General features: G+C 41.9%; 1 protein-coding gene across 5 annotated transcripts in view; it reads left to right on the forward strand.

The window, feature by feature from the left end:
- ZFAT (zinc finger and AT-hook domain containing) overlaps positions 1-16,118 on the forward strand; it is a 207,278-nt gene that overhangs the window by 34,481 nt on the left and 156,679 nt on the right. For all 5 annotated transcript variants that reach the window (XR_012920142.1, XR_012920140.1, XR_012920141.1 and 2 more), the window contains exon 2: positions 2,192-2,368. Coding sequence is in view for 2 of the 5 variants with exons in the window: in XM_076005001.1 (XP_075861116.1) it covers positions 2,192-2,368 (177 nt within the window). In the remaining 3 variants the exon portion in view is untranslated. The remainder of the gene's footprint in view (positions 1-2,191; positions 2,369-16,118) is intronic.

A 16,118-nucleotide genomic window follows, 5' to 3' on the forward strand; every position in this document is an offset into this window, starting at 1 on the left:
ATGCTTGGTGTGCCTTTGAACTAGGAGACCCCTCATAATAACTCTAGTCCTCAGAAGTTCTGCTCTGTTAAATGTCACAGAATTCCCTTTTTTTCTGGGAGCATTCTAGAAACCAAGAATACTTACAGGTCAAATTGAGAAATGATTTTAGTAAAAATTGTAAGCTGGGATTTTTCTGTGACATATGTGTCCGGTGAGATGGTGGCCTCCTCTGTGGCCAGGCCTGGGCCTTGTGCCCCATTCTTCTCTGTCCCCAGTGCCCGGAGTGGGCCTGCATGTGGTCACTGCTCAAGTGATGCTGAAATGAACAGATGTGCAGTTGATACGTGATTTGGGGATTATCCTCTTCCTCATAATGAGTGTCATTTCAGATGTGACCAGGTGTAAAGTCCTAAGTATTTCAGCTGTCACTTGGGCTAACTCAGCTCATGGTCTGCAGCTAAACGGACCTTGTGTCGGATGCAGTATTAATAGTAGAGGGTCTGGCTCTGTTCCTGCCACTCTGACTCTAGCAAGGTGTGTGTCTCTCTCAACCACGGTTTCCTCGCTTGTGGACTAGGAATTAGAAACTTTTTGCCTAAATCATCGGATTGTTGTAGGATCAGCAGGAAGCATGCTGAAAATGACATGGCTTCATATAAAGAAAAAAGTCTTACTGAAATCTCTTCTTGGTTTGGAAGCATTTGGGGTTCCTTAGGAATAAAACATTTCTTTAAAAAAGTATCGACTGGCAGTATTCATGAGGCATTTTCATTGACGAAGCAGTGTTCTGCTTTGTTAAATTTTGATTTTGTGTGTTGTTCGGTAGGAAAGAATTCTCTTAGGTCATTACCTTCCCTGCTTGTTCGTGGCGAAAGCCCTTCTGTTAGATCCAAAGGGGCTCACTCCTGTGGCCGCAGTACCTTGCGGAGCTTCTGCCCTCACCCTGAGATGCCGTGCTGGCCTGGTGCCTTTTTTCCTTATTTCGCCTTCCTGCTCAGGGAGTTTTGCTGTAAGAGAAGGAGAGAAATGGGATGGGGAGAAGAGAGGTTTTTGTTTTAAGATGGGAGAACAAGTGCGTGTTTGCAGGCCGACAGGAGAGTTTCAGTAGCGAGGGAAGAAGCCAAAATGACTGGAACAGTGTTGTTGAGTGGGAGGGTGGGAGTGGGTTCTGCACACACAGGCCTTTGTGTGCCCTTTGTCCAGTAACATTCCCAGGGAGGGCTATGGGGTCAGTCTTCCCAGGTGCAGGCAATAAGGGGTGCATTGCCTCCCCCTCCTTTTTATTAGATACAAGGTCAAGTTCTGTTGCCCAGGCTGGAGTGCAGAGGCATGATCATACTCACTGCAGCCTGGGATCAAGGGTCCTATCACCTCTGCCTCCCGAGTAGTTGGGACTACAGGTGTGCACCATCATGCCAGGCTAATGTTTTAAAAATTGTTTTGTAGAGATGAGGTGTCACTATGTTGCCCAGGCTGGTCTCAAACTCCTGGCCTCAAGTGATTCTCTTGCCTCAGCCTTCCAAAGTGCTGGGATGACAGGCATGGGCCACCATGCCTGGCCTAGATCCTAAACTTAATATTTTGTATAATTATTTTATTAGATTAAAAATAAGTGTTCTTTTTCTCTCATTATATCTTCTTGCCTAGTATGGGATGAGAATATAATGAACTATTAGTCAATATTTGTGAATGATGATAATGCATTAAATAGGAATTAAGTGGCTTAAAAAAAAGCAACAAATTCCCATCCTTTCATGGAAAGGTGTCTTGGCTCTTGAGAAATGCTATTTTGGTTAATTTTTCCTTGTACCTAATTTGAGAGCATCTAGCAAGCATACTTAATTGCTGTCAGTGCAGTTCATTCATTTGAAGAGTAGGATTTAATTTTTTAAGTTTCGTATTCATTTCTTTCTTGGCTGTACCTGTATTGGAATCTGGGATGTTGAGTAGATTGGGGTAACCACAAAGTCCATATTAGACACTATCCAGAAGGACAGGTTTCGAAATACTGAAGAGAAAACTTTCTGGCAACCGGAGCCCCCTGAAGATGGAAGTATGCTGCCTGGTGTGGAGGTGTCCACCAGAGGGCCACAACCTGGTAGAGCCTGGTGATTGCTCAAAGGGCAGCCTTCCATGTGTTCTTTGTAATTAGAAGTAATAACTGTATGTGGAGATGAAATTAACATATTTTTCTTTTTATTTCTTACAGAAAACACGCCCATCTTCATGTGTAAATGTTGTAACCTTTTCTCACCAAACCAGTCGGAACTCCTCTCCCACGTTTCTGAGAAGCACATGGAAGAAGGGGTTAACGTTGATGAGATCATTATTCCCCTTAGGCCTCTGAGCACTCCTGAGCCCCCCAACCCAAGCAAAACCGGAGATGGTAAGGGGGAGGGGTGGGGCAGGGTGCCTGTTGATGTTGATTTGCTCTCAGATACTTTCATGCCAGCTCTCTGTTTTGTGAGCATAGCAGAAACCTGGAAATTCCACATCTCTGACCCGAAAGTGACAATAATTGTCCAGTTGTGGATCTGCTCAAGTAAGATGTGTCTCTGAATTCCCCATACCTGGCCCCTGTAAGGTACTCCTCCAGTGCTGGTTGGTAGATGAATGAATGAATGAAAGAAAGGAGGTGGCAGTATCCTACAGTGTGAAAAGCATGAGCTTGTTGTCATACAAGTATGGATTTAACCCAGCGTCAGCACCTACTAGCTGCATCACCCGAAGCAAACCATGTTACTTCTCCAACCCTCACTTTGCTTATCTAGAAAATGAAGACCAATATGCCAGTTCCAAGGAGGTCTATGAGGATTAAGTAATAAAATATACCTGCAGCACCTAGGATGATGCCTGGCACACAGATGACAATAAAGGGAAGGTGTTGTTCTAACATACATGATCAATAAACAATTGTATATAATCTTAGAAACATTTCTAAACTGGTCCTATAAACCTGGAATAAGGATTCAAATTGCAAAGCTTTGGTTCACAGTCTGTGTGCAAAGTAAGATACATCTTGTCTGCAGCATCCAGACATCTCCCACTGATTGGTGTCAGATGCAGCAGGTGCAAGGATTAGAGAAACCATCCAGGTACTGTAATTGGGTCCCCAAAGACAAAGAAAATATTATATATAGTACAGGAGGAGCAGTTTCAAAAATCCCCCACAAAACTATTTTTATGTGATGAGGGACAGCAGCCAGTCTCCTGTGCAGAAGCCCAGGATACAGCAGTAAATGTCCCATTGTAGGATTCATTAGCCACTAATAATCCAGTTGTCCTTTCCTGGGAATATTCAGACTGGCATTTCTAAGCAGGCTGGCTATTGATCATCTGTCGGACACCATTAACAAGGAGAGATTCCAGACAAAAACTGTTTCGGTTAACAAGTCCCTCTGGCCATTCCCAGGGTGCTTGGAGAAATATACCTCACAGAGAATTAAGTTGTTGGGAAGTTAAGAAGTTCTGCTAGTTACTGTTTGTGGCATAAAGTGAAAAAGTAAGAAAATCCAGCACCTGAAGCTAGTACTGGCCAACAAGGAAGAGCGATTAGCGTTTGTATCGTTGTAACCCTCACCTAATACTTGGGGGATTTGTCTATGGCGACCCTCAGCCTCTCATGGCCTTGTGAGTAGACTTGGCCTCTCCACATTTAGAGAAAGCAGGATCGAAGGGGACAGTTACATGTAACCCCATCTCAACCCACAGCACACAGTTAGTACTCTTCGCTTTTGGGCGAGGAGAGAGGAGGAAAGTTTATGTGGGCACTAAGGATCAGAATCTGGCCACCACTGGGGCCTCACAGCTTGGCACCCTCCCTCTGCCGGCCCAGTCCGGGAGTGAGGTGGCCTGTGTGTCCTGACCCCAGGGTAGATGCTTCCTGACACCCACAGTGCCACCTCCTTTCTGTGAAGGTGCCTTGGCTTTCTGAAGACTGTAGCTTCACAGACGGAGGGGACCATGGCTTCAGTCAAGAACTTTGAATGTTTGTGTGCCTGCCTCTGGGCTTGAAGATACATGAATTCAGAAAACTAGATAATCTCTTCTGCAAATTCCTATAGCAGATAGAAGTCATGTGGATTAACGTGGAAAAAACTTTGAGAATGGCTCTTGCAAAGCTTTTAGTTCTGTTTTTATTCAGCTTTGCTTATTAAGATTTTCTTCTTTCTCCAATGAGATGTGAATAAGAAAAAAAATTTTCATTCCCTTTACAAATAAGACATGATAATGAAGTAGGTAGAATTTCACAGGGAGTCATGTATGTTTTGTAAGGTACATGTTCTGACTTCCACCCTCCCGTCCTTAGCAATGTTGGAGAGAGTGGTAAACCCACACGGGAGCTCATTCTGTGCGGCTCCCCCTTCCTAGAGATCTGCCACCCTCTTCACATCCCCCACAACCAACCCCCATACACACGTCCTCCCTCTCTTCACCGATCTGCAACCTGACCAAATTTGAAGGCCAGAGGCCCCTGTAGGTGTCTCTGTCTGACTTATTCCTCTGTGCTCCTAGGACTCCTTTAGCTTTGGGTCACCTTGAGGGACTCTTCCCTGGGCCCAGGTGGGGCTAGAGGCCCTTTCTCTGGGCTCCTAGGACCCCATGGACACGTCTGGCTTCCATCCTTACTGGTTGTGCTTTCATTCTCTCTCTCTCTCTCTCTCTCTCTCTCTCTCTCTCTCTCTCTCTCTCCCTCTCCCTCTCCCTCCCTCCCTCCCTCCCTCCCTCCCTCCCTCCCTCCAGGGGATGCCCCGAGGCAGGGATTTGGGCTATTTCAGCTCCTAGCCCCAGGTCCTGGCACAGGCCTGATGCATGGAACAGTGCCTTCCTTGTGTGTTGAATGAATGAATCACCTATTGTCATCATTTGCTTTCTTGCTGTCCTCCCCCTGTCTCACCTGTCGTCCCTTGCTCAAGAAACTACAGTGGCTCCCCTTTGCCCAGACCAGAGCTCCTTGAGCTTATTTGACCTGGAGATGCGTCTGACTAGCAGAAGCCACCTGACTTCATGCATTGCCTCTGGCAGTATGAATTCACAGGTGTGTTCATCCTCCTCTTCTTGGTACTGTGGATCCCATCTGTAGCCGAACAGCTGGAGGTTTGCAGAACAGGTTCTCTAGGCCCCTGGCTTTCCCCGCCTCCTTGGTATTGCAGGTGAACCCATACTTGTAAAACTCCCTTAATTTCTACAGGCAGACTTTGATGCTTCTCCTGGGCAAATACAGTGTGGGTAAACCTATCAAAGCAATTATATTTTTCCTTTATACTTTTTTCTACCAATTACAAGAGTAATAAAGTTTTTCTGTAAAAAAAGTTAAAATAAAAAAATGTTAAAATAATAAAAATGAGCATGTACAGCTGCCTAACTGTCCCCCAAATTTCTAGAAATAATATTGTATTTAAGACCTATTTTCTTAGCAAATTTCAAGAATACAATACAGTATTATTAACATCTCCTAATTCTTTTTTACTGTCTATACAGTATTTCCTTCTATGGATAAATGCATAATTTATTTAACCTTTCTTGATGACATTTATCTTCTCTCCAACTTTGTGCTATTATAAACAATGTTACAGTGAATATTGTTGTAAATATCATTGCACATTGCATATTTATGTTGGCTATATTCCTAGAAGAATTGCTTTTGTAGAGAGCATGCTCTCTTAAAAGTTTGCTAGGTTCTATCAGAATGCTCTCTGAAAAGGTTTTACCAATTTATATTCTCTCTGGGATCCAAGATCTTCTGTTTGTCCATATCGATACGAACCCAAGGACATTATCATATTTTTAAAGAGTTTTTTTGCTAATTTGATAGACAAAAAAAGGTGTATCCTTTAATTTGCATTTTGCTGGTCATTAGTGAGATTGACCATGCTTACTATGTTTAATGGCCATTTATACTTTTGTGAATTGTCATTCATATCAGCTGTTTATTTTCTATTTACTTTTTATTGATTTATAGAAGCTTTTCGTATAGAGACTATTAACCTTTATCTTTATAAAATCTATGTATACTCATTTTAAACCTTATAATGCATGATACTTATTATTTTATACAGTGAGTGTTCATTTAGATTTACCTATGTGTTTATACCCACTGGCTCTTCAGTCCTTGGATCTCTATCTGTTCATCTTGAATCATTTTTTTTTCTACTGTAGAAAACTCTTTAGATTTCTTTGTAGGGAAATCTAAATTGACTGCTGGTTATGAGCTGTCCTGGTTTTTGTTTGTCTGATATGGTCTTTATATTGTGTTTATTTCTAAAATATATTTTTGCTGGGGATAGAATTTTAGGTTGGCATGTTCCCCCCTTTCAGTACACTGAATATATCATTTCACTATCTCTTCTGTTGTTGTTGATGGGATGTCACCTGTCAATCTCTTCTTCCTTTAAACACTTTTTATTCTCTGGTCTTTACGTTTTTGGTTTTCTAAAGTTTCACTGTGATGTATCTAGGTAAGACTAAAAAAATTATCCCACTTGATGTTAGTTGGCTTTCTTAAACCTATACATATATGATTTTTATAAGTTTTAGAAAAGTATGAAATATTATACCTTCCAATATTCCTTCTGCTTCATTATCTTTCTCCCCTCTTCCTATACCCGAATTAAATATGTGCTAGCCCTTCTCCGTACTTTTATCCTAACTTCTATATTTTCCATGGTTTTGTCTCTTAGTGCTGCATTCTGAGTATTTTCTTCTGACCTGTTTTCCAGTTCACTAATTCTTTTTTTCGCCTGTTTGAGATAAAATACACATAAAATAAATTTTTGCCATTTTAACAGTTTTAAAATGTAAAATTCAGTGGTTTTCGGTATATTCACAATGTTGTGCAACTACCCAGTTCTAGAACATTTTCATCACTTCAAAAAGAAACACTATACCCATTAAGCAGCCACCCCCTCCCCCATTTCTTCTTCTCCCTGTCCCCTAGAAACAACCAATCTACCTTGTGTCTCTATGGATTTTCCTATTCTGTAAATTTCATATAACTACAATCATATAATATGTGGCCTTTTATGTCTGGCTTCTTTTAGCATGTTTTCAAGATTTATCTATATTGTAGCACATATCAGTATTTCATTCCTTCTTTATGACTGAATGATATTTCATTGTATGAATGTACTACATTTTGTTCATCCATTCATCTCTTGATGGGCATTTGAGTTGTTTCTACTTTTTGGCTATTATGAATAATGCTTCTATGAGCATTTGTGTATAAGTTTTTGCATGGATATTTGTTTTCATTTCATTTAGATGTATTTACACTTAGGAGTGGGATTGCTGGGTTATATGGTAATTCTGTAGTGAAGGTTTTTTTTTCTTGAGCTTTAATGATTAATATATTTAAGTTTTTGAAGACCGCCAAACTGTTTTATATAGCAAATGCATTATTTTACATTTCTAGTAACAATATAAGAAGGATTCAGTTTCTTTACATCCTTGCTAAAACTTGCTGATTTTCACATTTTGATTGGGTATCTCATTGTGGTTTTGGTTTGCATTTCTCTGGTGATTAATGATATTGAGCATTTAGGTCTTTGATATATTTTGAATTAATTTTTATATATGGTGTGAGATAGCGTTCTAAATTCATTCTTTTGCATGTGGCTATCCAATTGTCCCAGAACCATTTGTTGACTGGACTATTCTTATTGAGTCTTCTTGGTACCCTTTTCAAAAAAATCAATTGATTATAGATGAATGAGTTTAATTCTAGACTCTCAATTCTATTGATCAATATGTCTCTCCTCATGCCAATACTATACTGTTTAGATGACTGGAGTATTGTAGTAAGTTTTGAAATAAGGAAGTTTGAATCTTCCAACTTTGTTTTTCTTTATTAAGATTGCTTTGGCTTTCAGGGCTTTTTGCAATTTTATATGAATTTTAGGAGCAGGTAGGATCAGGTTGTCTGTTTCTTTAAAAAAAAAAAAACAATTGAAATTTGGTAAAGATAGCATGTGATCTGTAGATGAGTTTGGGAACTGTTGCCATCTTAACAGTATTAAACGTTCCAACCCAAGAACATGGGATGTCTTCCCATTTATCTAGGTCTTTTTTCATTTCTTTCAACAATGTGTTGTGTTTTTCAGTGTACAAGTCTTATACCTCCTTAGTAACTTTAATTCCTAAGTGTTTTATTCTTTTTGATGCTACTGTATATGGAATTGTTTTCTTAATTTCATTTTCAGATGTTGATTACCAGTTTATAAATATGACTGTTATTTGTGTACTGATCTTATATCAACCTTGCTGAATAGTGGATTCCTTAGGAGTCTATATAAATAATTCTGTTATCTGTAAATAGAGATAATTTTACTTCTTCGTTTGAAATCTGGATGCCTTGTATTTAATTTTCTTGCCTAATGGGCCTGGCTCGAAATTCCAGTATGATGTTAAATAGAAAAGGGTAAGAGTAGACACTCTTGTTTTATTCCTGTTCTTAGGGAGAAAGCCTCCCTCTTTTTTTTTTTTTTTTTTTTTTTTCTGGTTAGTCTAGGTAAGCCTCTCTTTTTCTTGGCTAGTCTAGCTAAGAGTTTGCCAATTATGTTATCTTTTTAAAAAACCAACTCTTAGTTTTGTTGATCTTTTCTCTTGTTTTTCTATTTCATTTATTTCTGCTCTAATCTTTATTATTTCCTTCCTTCTATGAACTTTAGGCTTTGTTTCTTCTTTTTTAGTTCCTTGAGTTGTAAAGTTTGATTATTTGAGATTTTTTTTCTTTTTTCCTAAAGTAAGCTTTTATAGGCATAAACTTTCCCCTTAGAACTCCTTTTGCTGCATCCCATAAGTTTTGATATGTTATGTTTTTAGTTTTGTTCATCTCAAAGTATTTCTCATTTCTTTTATGATTTCTTTTTGGCCCATTGATTATTCAGGAATGCCATTTAATTTCCATAAATTTTTGAATTTCCTGAATTTCTTCCTATTTATTTCTAATTTCATTCCACATATTTTGTATGATTTCAGTTCTTTTAAATTTATTGAGACTTGATTTACGGCCTAACATGTGGTGTATCCTGGACGGTGTTCTATTTGTACTCCAGAAGAATTTGTATTCTGCTATTGTTGAGTGACATGTTCTATATATATCTTAGGTTTTGTTGGATTATAGGTTTTTTTCAAGTCTTTTATTTCCTGGCTATTACCCAGATTATATAATTGTGCGATATGTGATTTAGAGACTCAGAGGAGTTAAAACAACATACACAAGATTACCTATTTAGTAAGTGAGAGAGTGGGATTTAGGCCCAGCTAGTCTGATGGTATTTGTATGTTCTTTTGGTAGTCTTGGTATAATCAAATTCTTACCTTTTTAAAAACTTTTTTTAACAGACGGGGTCTTGTTCTGTCCCCCAGGCTGGAGTGTGGTGGCGTGATCATAGCTCACAGTAACCTTGAACTCCTGGGCTCAAACAATCCTCCCGCTTTAGCCTCCAGAGTAGCTGGGACTGCAGGCACATGCCACCATGTCTGGCTAATTATCTTATTTTTTTGTAGAGATGGGGTCTTGATACGTTGCCCAGACTGGTTTTGAAATCCTGGCCTCAAGTGATCCTCCCTTCTTGGCCTCCCAAGGTGCTGTGATTATAGATGTGAGCCACCATGCCCGACCAAGCTACTTTTACAAATTATTTTCCTTTATTAAATAATTTACTTTTGACTTAAATTCTTCTTGAATACATTTTCTTATTGTATGTGTATGTATACTGAAAGATTAGTTGCCTGTGTAGTTTAATTTTAAAAACTATTTCTTAATTCCTTAATTAAACTCAGCCTTTTAATATGAGAAAATTTCTTAAAAAGTCTTTCACTAAGAACTCCAAGTCTTTCTTTTTCTCTTTGTTTAAGTTCGTAAAATTTGAGGCTTGTAGAGGCTTAGTTTTTCTCTAATGATTTCCATTCAGGTTTAACCTTCACAATTCATTTTAAGTTGAGAGATACTTGAAATGGTTTAATTACACCTTTAACTCAGTAGTAATTGATTTATTATTTTGGTCTCCCTTTATAACATGAAGGCTTCTAAATCCTCTGGTTTATTTTATAGCCTTTTAATCTTTTTTGCTCATGTAGGAAGTGGTCTGCAGAAGGACCTTTCATTCTCCTCCTCTCTCCCTAATCAAACCTCTGGCTATGATCCAAGAAGAAATTAACTTATGGGCCAGACTCATTCTGTGTGTGTGTGTGTGTGTGTGTGTGTGTGTGTAAGAGAATGTGTGATCATATCTGTGGGTTTGTGTGCTCGTGTATGTGGGCATGTTTGTGAGAGAGCGGTGTGTGTGAGAGCGTGTGCATGGCATTCACGCACCCTCATGGGGCTGGGGACCTGTGCTGGCTGGAGGAAGGATTCACATGGGTCTCCCGAGGGCCTTGTTTTAGTCCTTCCATCTTCCCTCTCATTTGAGACCCTCAGTAGAAACTTTTCCCTCTCTTTTTTATCTTTTCTTTTCCTCCCTACTTCGCTCCTTCCACTTCTTTATTCATTAACCATTTATTGTGTGCCTGCTGTATGCCTGCGTGCTGTGCTAGGGCGTGGCTGTAGGGGGCCCAGGCACTGTTCCTGTCTGTTCTGCCCCAGGCTGGTGGATGGCAGGTAGACAAAGAGGCAGTTTCAGTGCAGCCTGGTGAGTGCTTCTGTGGGGTTCAGTGTGGGCTGCTGAGGGTAAAATGAGGCTTCCTTGGAAGGGTGATGTCTACGTTTAAATCTATGAGTTGTCTCTTCTGGACATTTATCGCAGATAAAGTCATCGTGAGTGTGCATAGGGATGTTGTGAGCTCTCTAATCTTTTCTGGTCAGTACGTGCAATGGAAACGGCGTACAACTTGGAATCAGATAGACTTAAGCCCTAGTCCTGGAGCTTTCACACGATTGCTGGGGCCTTGGCTGGCGTGTATGATGCCTTTGCATGGATTACAAAACGTGCCCGCATTCTGGGGAGATGAGTTAGTAACAGGCACCCTTTCTGGATGAACAAACAAAAATGTGCCGAGGGCTGACGTGGCCAATGTCCTGGCACACACTGGGCTGGTGGAGCTTGGCCCTGGAGAGTTCCCACTGGCCCCGCAGGCCACAGCCTGCACCACAGCCTCCAGGCCCCCCCGGGGGCTAAGGTGAGTGGCTTGGTCCCTCCAGGCTGTAACTTTTGTCATCTGTCAAAGGGAGATAAGAAACCAGCCTTTTTCAATGGGTTCTCGGACAAGTGCATTTCATACATGATGCCTTCCTTAGTCCGGGGTGGGTGCCCAGTGCTTCCTTATATCCTTGTGCTCTCCAGCCCAGGGCCTGGGATCACACGGAGGATTATAGCTGCAAGAGACTATCATTGTTTTCCTGTAAAACGTAGAGGTCAAAGTGGGTTATTTCTGTGCTCTGACAGTAACTGAACTAGCCAAAGGACTTGCTAAGACATGGGTGTGAAGTTCACTGACTCTAGGGAAAACAGACTGGGTTCACATCCTGGCTCTGCCACTTACTAGTTTTGTGACCTTGGGGCTAATTAATTAACCTTCTTAAGCCTCAGTGTCCTCAGTGATATAGTGGGGATAATACTAATGCCTCCTTTGAGGATTAAATAAGGACATGCACGGTGCCTGAGATATATATGCTTAGTAATTATTAATTATTGCTGTTGTTTACATGGCATTTCCATGGTACAGCTGGTAAAATGACAAAGAGCAGGCTCGGGATGCCTTCAGCCTCTCTGGTGCCTGGCATTGTAGGACAGGATGCAGTCTGTCCCTGCACAGGGAATGTTGCATTCCTCATAAACCTAAAAGGCTCATGCTTCCTCATTTCTGATAAATAATTCATTGTCTCCCCTATTGTTTCCTGGGCTTTGGAAATAAATGTCAGGGAGATTGACTGTCAGGGCCCTAAAATGTTAGTCTTTCAGGGTTTTCTGAAAATCTCGAGTTGGTGTGACTAGAGATTGAGCTGCCCTGTGTGATCGCTAGGGAGGCTGGCTGTATCCAGGGTTTTAGGCATAATAAAATTTGTGTGCCCTTAATTCTGTATTGGATTTCCTGGCATGTGAGCTATTTTAAAATGAAGAAATCAAAGAAAAAATGCATATTGAGCTAGAATGAACAAGAATGCTTATACATCAAGGAATCACATTATCTAACAGTGGACAGGCTGGGAAGGTAATAGGTTCTTAAAAGGCATATTCAAAGTTAGAATCTTAATGGCTGTAGCCACAATATTAAACAGTTGTCATTTTTCAGTCACCTCCTACGAGTACTGTGCTCAGCATTGTAATGGATTGCTTTTATCAGTAGTGACTCTATAAAATAGAGGCAATTTCATGTTTATTTTGCACATTGGAAGCTGAGGCTCAAGAGGGATTTGAACCCAGGTCTGCCTCACTCCAAGCCAGTGTTCTCTGTACCTGTTAAAATGTCTAGAACTGACCTTTGTTACCCATGCCTCAAGGGTATATGATTCTGCAGAAAGACTTTTGATTGGGAATAAGGAAACCCGAATCCTTATTCAGGTTCTGCGTGCTCAGCAGCTAGTTCTGGAAAATATGCCAAGTCACTTGAACTTTTGGGTCTCTTGTTTCTTATTGAGGAAATTATGTTTGCTACAGACATCTCTTAAGGTTTTTATGAGGATGAAATGAAACAATAGCTGGGAAAGTGTCTTGCAAACTTGAGTGATGTACAAATAAAGGGCTTACGTTATTAAATTTTTGGTAATGTTGGACTATTTTTTTATACTTCTCATGTATTTTGATTGAATTTAAAAACTTTTGGCTGATTCTTTCTGTCCCTTGCCAGTTTTTGGTCTTAGATCTGCAAGGGTAGTTTTCTGACTAAGAGGAAGTTGTTCCCAAACTATGGATTTAGAGTAGGATTAAGAGGACCGTTTCTTCCTGTTGGAAACCTGAGACACAAGAAAGGCCTTACTTTCCAAATGTTTCTTTCCTGTCATCAAACAGCTGTCCAATGTGTGCTTATAAAGTGGCTACTCCATATCCAGCTCTGTTCAAGAACCAGTGGGACCTGGGGATTAAAAGCCTGCTCAAACCTCAGGGTTTATAAGAAAAAGTGGGGAAAAAGAGAAATAATCAGGAAATAATGTGGGCGAGTACATACTCCATGTGTGTGGTTCACACTTTAATCCAAGTCAAGTTGAGGAGGTGGCTGTCCTGCTTGCATGGCGGGGGACAGCCTCCTGGAGGAGGCAATGAGGTTTGAACTGGACCTGAAACGTCAGGGTTGGAATTAGGGTCTGGGATCTGCTTGGGAGTGAGGGACATGGTCACAGGCAGGCAGGGGGGAATAGTACAGGTAAGAAGAGATAGGAGTTATCGGTGCATATTTAGGGAAGTCTAGAAAATTGCACTGCATAGTAAAGGAGGACGGTAGGGGAGCTCTGTGTGTGTACGATGCATGCATATGTGTGCACGCACACAAGTGTGTGTGTGCGTGCACATGCACGCATGTGTGTAGCATGCTAAAGGAACTAGACAATCAGGGCTAGGTGTGGTGGCTCACGCCTGTAATCCTAGCACTCTGGAAGGCTGAGATGGGAGCATTGCTCAAGGCCAGGAGTTCAAAACCAGCCTGAGCAAGAGCGATGCCCTGTCTCTACTAAAAATAGAAAGAAATTAATTGGCCAACTAAAAATATATAGAAAAAATTAGCCAGGCATAGTGGCGCATGTCTGTAGTCCCAGCTACTTGGGAGGCTAAGGCAGGAGGAGCGGGAGGTTGAGGCAGGAGGATCGCTTGAGCTCAGGAGTTGGAGGTTGCTGTGAACTAGGCTGACGCCACAGCACTCTAGCCTGGGAAACAGAGCGAGACTCTGCCTCAGAAAAAAAAAAGAAAGAAAAAGAAAAAAAAAAAAGGACTTAGACAGCCAGGTCTGAGAGTTGTAGGGTAAAGTCATCCAGAGCACTGAAGGCCCTGTAGTGAGGAATGGCGGTGAGACAAGGGATGGAGGCAGAGAAAGCCCGGAGCAGGGGCTTGGCATCAGGAGCCCCCGTGCAGGTGTCTGGGTGGCAGAATTGCTGCGAGAGTGGGTAGGAGATTGACTGGACAGAGGTCTTTAGGCACAATCCACAGAATTCAGTGACAGATTGAATAAAGGAATTCAGGAGGAGGAAGAGGAATTAATGCTAAACTCTACTGAAGTGTATTGATTTAGAGGTTACATGGTTTTCCTTGCCCGGTTCCAAGATTCTCGGCTCTTCCATAAAATGTGGGTAGTTGACAGCAGCAACTCATTTTCAGTGCTTAAATTATTCCAAGTTCATTTATGAATATTTCATTTTTAGCTAACTAATTGGTCTTGAGAATCTGAATTATGGATGTAGCAAGTTGGAAGATTAGTTTTGTCACTATCGTGTTTGAGGCTTTCCGAAGCTTTCAGGGCTGATTTTATTTCTTCCTTGCCATCGGATCGTGTGCTGTTCATCAGTTTTAATTCACCCACAGTGATTGGGTGCCTGCTGTGCTGAGTTAGGTGCCGAGGAGGGTAAAAAATAATCGGGCCAAGGACTCTGCCTTCAAGGAGTCTCTCCAGCCTGTGGGAGGAGACTTGCAGATAACACTGTGCTGTGCTCCTGTACGCGGCAAGTACACAGTAGGCGCCGCAGCTGCCGTCTCTGTGCTCCGGCAAGTCTGTGTGGAGGAAACACGGGGGGCCCTGCTATGCTGAGTTTGTCAAGCTCAAGCCTAAGGAGACAGTTCTCCGAAAGACTGCCAAGTCTGCCCAAACTCCTGCCACAAATTTGGGGGTCCTCTGGGCCACCCTCGCTTCTGACCAGCTAACTACAAATTTGGGGATCCCTGTGGCCTTTTCAGGTTTGATAATTTTTAGAATAACTCATAGAACTCAGGAAAGCACGGTACTTGTGATTATAATTTTATTGGGCCAGAAGGATACAAATCAGAAGCAGCCACAGGGAGAGATGCGTAGGGTGGGAGAGGCTCCAAACATAGAGCTCTTGGTCCCCCTGTGGAGGCCTGGAAAAGGTTGCCTTCTCCCGGTGACAGTTCTCAAGAGTGCTAATCAGAGAAGCCATTCAAGTTTTTACTGGGGCTTGATGACATCCTACCCACATGGCTGACGTTTAGTCTCTGTCTCTCCTGGAGGTTTGTACTAATACCTTTATTCTCCTGTCCCTTCAGAGGTTGGGACTGATGTCCCCATCATGAATTCCAAAGTTTCCAGGCAAAGGTACTCCTATCGGGAGGGACATCCAGGGGTCTACAGGTCACCTCTCGAGAGCCTAGGGCAAAGGCCAGACCTCTCTTTGGGTCAAGCTAATTCTTCACTGCACAGCTGCATCCTCAGGGGTCCTCAAACTTTTTAAACAGGGGGCCAGTTCACTGTCCCTCAGACCGTTCAAGGGCTGGACTATAGTTTATAAAAAACTATGAACAAATTCCTATGCACGCTGCACACATTTTATTTTGAAGTAAAAAACAAACGGGCAAAAACACCCACATGTGGCCTGTGGGCCATAGTTTGAGGACGCCTGTCGTAGAGCGTCTCACAGGAGCAGCTTGTATCTGCACAGGCAGGATGTCAGAGCCTGTCATCCGGGGTTAGACCTGGGCCACAGACTTCAGCAAACTGTTGTGCACCATGTTTCTGCAGCTCAGCTCGTGTGACACGAGGTGGGTGTTTTATAGCCTCGCCGCTAATTCTGCTTCTCTGATATTAATTGCTGCTTCGGTACGTTGTACACGTACATGTTGTTGTAAAGAATAATAATAAGAAAAGTTTTAATGACTTTGAAGAAAACAGTTTTTCCTTACTCTGTACCTTCTGTTTCTTCCCTCCCCCTCCCTCCTCCCAGACATGTGGGTGGGATCTCCTATAAACACAGCCTTTGTTCTCTTTGGTGAAATTCAGGGAGAGTTCCGGGGTCTTGTGTCCATTGTTTGCTTATTTGCTTTCCTGTCATTAAGTACCATCTCCTCCCTGGAGCTCTCCACAGGAGATGAGGGGAAGGCCGTAATCATGCTGGCTGTTCTGGTGCAAGAGGCTCTGTTTTTTTTCTCTCTGCTGAGACTAGTCGACTCATCCTTGGCATTGCAGCTCAGCAGAAGCTGTGTTGCAACAAGGGGCTCCCTTTCTCAGGAAATCTCCTGCCCCATTCTGCTGCCTGGTCTCCC

The sequence above is a fragment of the Microcebus murinus genome, chromosome 7 (assembly GCF_040939455.1).
Source record: "Microcebus murinus isolate Inina chromosome 7, M.murinus_Inina_mat1.0, whole genome shotgun sequence".
Taxonomy (NCBI): Eukaryota; Metazoa; Chordata; class Mammalia; order Primates; family Cheirogaleidae; genus Microcebus; species Microcebus murinus.